The 2,846-nt window shown below is 41.5% G+C and overlaps 1 protein-coding gene across 1 annotated transcript; it reads left to right on the plus strand.

Moving 5' to 3' along the window:
• The first annotated feature begins 914 nt into the window (after positions 1–914).
• LOC119688275 lies at positions 915–1,697 on the plus strand. The gene has a single exon (XM_038102956.1). The coding sequence runs from the start codon at positions 915–917 to the stop codon at positions 1,695–1,697; it is 783 nt and encodes a 260-aa protein (XP_037958884.1).
• The last annotated feature ends 1,149 nt before the right edge of the window (positions 1,698–2,846 follow it).

Below are 2,846 nucleotides of genomic sequence, written 5' to 3' on the forward strand. Positions count from 1 at the left end.
AGTCAGAAATATGGCCGTTTAAAAATGTGACTACAATGCTAATTCTCAAAACTCCGTGAGTCTATAACTCCTAGGAAATAATTTCAAAATTGTTTTCTTTAATATAGATTTTCAATTATTTATTCATTATTCTATTTGTTTGTTTATTTTATGATAGGAGCTCATAAAAAAATGTCAGTCAAATCGGAGGCGATGAGGTCATTTTTTTCCGAAATTCGTCCGATTTGTAAAAGAATAACCCATTTATATTTACTTTTGGACCCACAAAACGGATAACACTGTTTACGAAAACGAACCATGAATCTTATAGTGAAATAAAACAGCAACACTAGAGTCCATCTGGAACAAATTACGAAGTGCTGATTCTGTTACAAGATATGGATTTGAAAGCTCAAATTATATTTATTATTTATTCGAATTTTAAGTAAGTTCACTCATGATTAATTACAAGACCTCCCACTGAACAGCATTCTTAGCTTTGCCCAGAGTTCTAGTTGGTTTTAAACTTTGGGTTTCTTTATTATAAGGTAACACAATGGGCCAATAGGAATAAGTAAATCCCTTAAGGATCGACGGTATAACCTAACCTATCTAACCTGGAATTTAAAGTAATGTGGCGACCCAGTTGGCTGTGCATTTATTGAATTTAAAAAGTAAAATTCAATTTCAAATATTTTTAAGTTTTTTGTTTTGATTGAGGAGAACGTTTCGATTTTTCTCTCTGTAAAAAGTTGAATAAAAGTTTATTAACATTGAAAATTTTTAGAGTTTTATTAATTAGCAAGGTGAACAGATCATTGCTAAATTGGTGACCCCGACGTGATTTCGAAAAAGTTTAAATTTAGAAATATTAACTTCTGAGCTAAATATCTAATTATCGAGCTGTGATGTCAGTTGCAGACGAAGGTGTAGTAATGGCTTCTGATAGTGGAAGTGTCGTAAACCGTGTAGCAGTGAGGGTGCCACCGTTTTGGCACGAGCGACCGGAGATTTGGTTTGCTCAGATCGAGGCGCAATTCGCAGTAGCTGCCATTACGAGTGACATCACACAGTTCAACACGGTAGTAGCAGCGATTGAGTCAAGTGTTATCGCCGATGTAAGTGATGCAGTGCTTCATCCTCCTGAAACTGGAAGATACGCTAATTTAAAGGCTTGCATCATAGAGCGGTACAGTGAGAGCGAGCAGCGGAAGATTCAACGGTTGTTGTCAGAAGTTGAACTTGGTGATAGACGCCCAACACAGTTGCTAACGGAGTTGACAGCATTAGCTAAAGACAAGGTGAGCGATGAGTTCCTTAAGTCTCTTTGGCTGAAGCGTTTGCCACCACAAGTGCGCGCTATTCTGCAGGCATCGAACGTGGCACTAGCAGAACTGGCGAAATTAGCAGATCGTATTTGCGAGGCGGGTGATTTTCAACAGATAGCTGTAGCGTCAGCCTCTGATTGTCCAGCCTATTCTGAGAATGCTGTGATTTTACGAAGGCTTGAGCAAATCGAACAGCGTCTGAGTCGTTTGGATTTACGTCGTAGTGAGTCGGTGCAAAGTCGATCGTCATCGAGGAGACGTAGGCGAACTCGTTCCCGACCAGGAAGTCATCCAGATTGGTGCTGGTATCACGAAAGGTTTGGTGATAGAGCTAATGCTTGTCGGCAGCCCTGTAGTTTTGTGGCAAGCTCTCATCAGTCAAAAAACTAGGCACTCCTTCTACGTCGTCGAGCCGAGAAGGGGTTAGTGTTCGTATAGCTCGACTTAGTATTAAAGATCCCGCCACGTCGACCGTTTTCCTCATTGATACTGGTGCGGACATATCAGTTTTACCGAAGTCGTTCTGTCGTTGGAAGCAAAGGGCTAACAGTGTTGCATCAGTTAATTTATATGCTGCTAATGGTACGCCTATTCAAACATTTGGCGAGCGTCGACTGCTTTTGTCTTTGGGTTTGCGTAGAGATTTCCCGTGGACGTTCGTGATTGCGGATGTTAGCTGTCCTATTGTTGGAGCCGACTTCCTTAATCACTATGACTTGTTAGTGGATTTGAAAAGGAAGCGGTTAGTTGATTCGAAGACGACTTTGATGATGAAGGGTAAGGCTGCTGTGTCTCAAGAAGATACTGTGCGTGTGTGTGGTTCAGTTTCAGCTTATGCTGAGCTGGTTAATGAATATCGTGATTTAGGCATTATGAGTGCAAATCGGATGGGTTTAGTTACTAAGGTTGAACATTGCATCGAGACATTTGGTGCGCCGTCATTTGCGCGTCCCCGACGTTTAGTTGGAGCCAAACTTGAAGAAGCCAAGAAGGAATTCCAATTTTTAGTCCAGACAGGGATTTGTCAACCTTCGAAAAGCTGTTGGGCAAGTCCACTTCACATGGTTCGCAAAGGCGATGGAAGTTGGAGACCGTGTGGCGATTATCGCATGCTCAACGCGCAAACTAAACCTGATCGGTATCCGATTCCGTTCATTCATGATGTGACGAGTATTCTTCATGGTAAAACTATGTTTTCTAAGATAGATTTGCAGAAAGCGTATCATCAGATACCGCTTGCACTGGCAGACATTCCGAAGACAGCTATTACAACTCCGTTTGGCCTGTTCGAGTTTCGCTTTATGACTTTCGGTCTCCGTAATGCTGCCCAGACGTTTCAGCGTTTTATGAATGAGACTCTAGGTGATCTTAATTTCGTTTTTGCGTACATCGACGATATTTTAATTGCGTCAAAAGATGAAGCAGAACACAGAATGCATTTGCGACTGGTTTTAGATCGACTTAGAGAAACTGGTTTGACCGTGAATTTTGCCAAGTGTAAGTTCGGCTGTTCCGAGATCGAGTTCCTTGGGCACGTTA

This window comes from Teleopsis dalmanni, chromosome X, assembly GCF_002237135.1.
Source record: "Teleopsis dalmanni isolate 2A chromosome X, ASM223713v2, whole genome shotgun sequence".
Taxonomy (NCBI): Eukaryota; Metazoa; Arthropoda; class Insecta; order Diptera; family Diopsidae; genus Teleopsis; species Teleopsis dalmanni.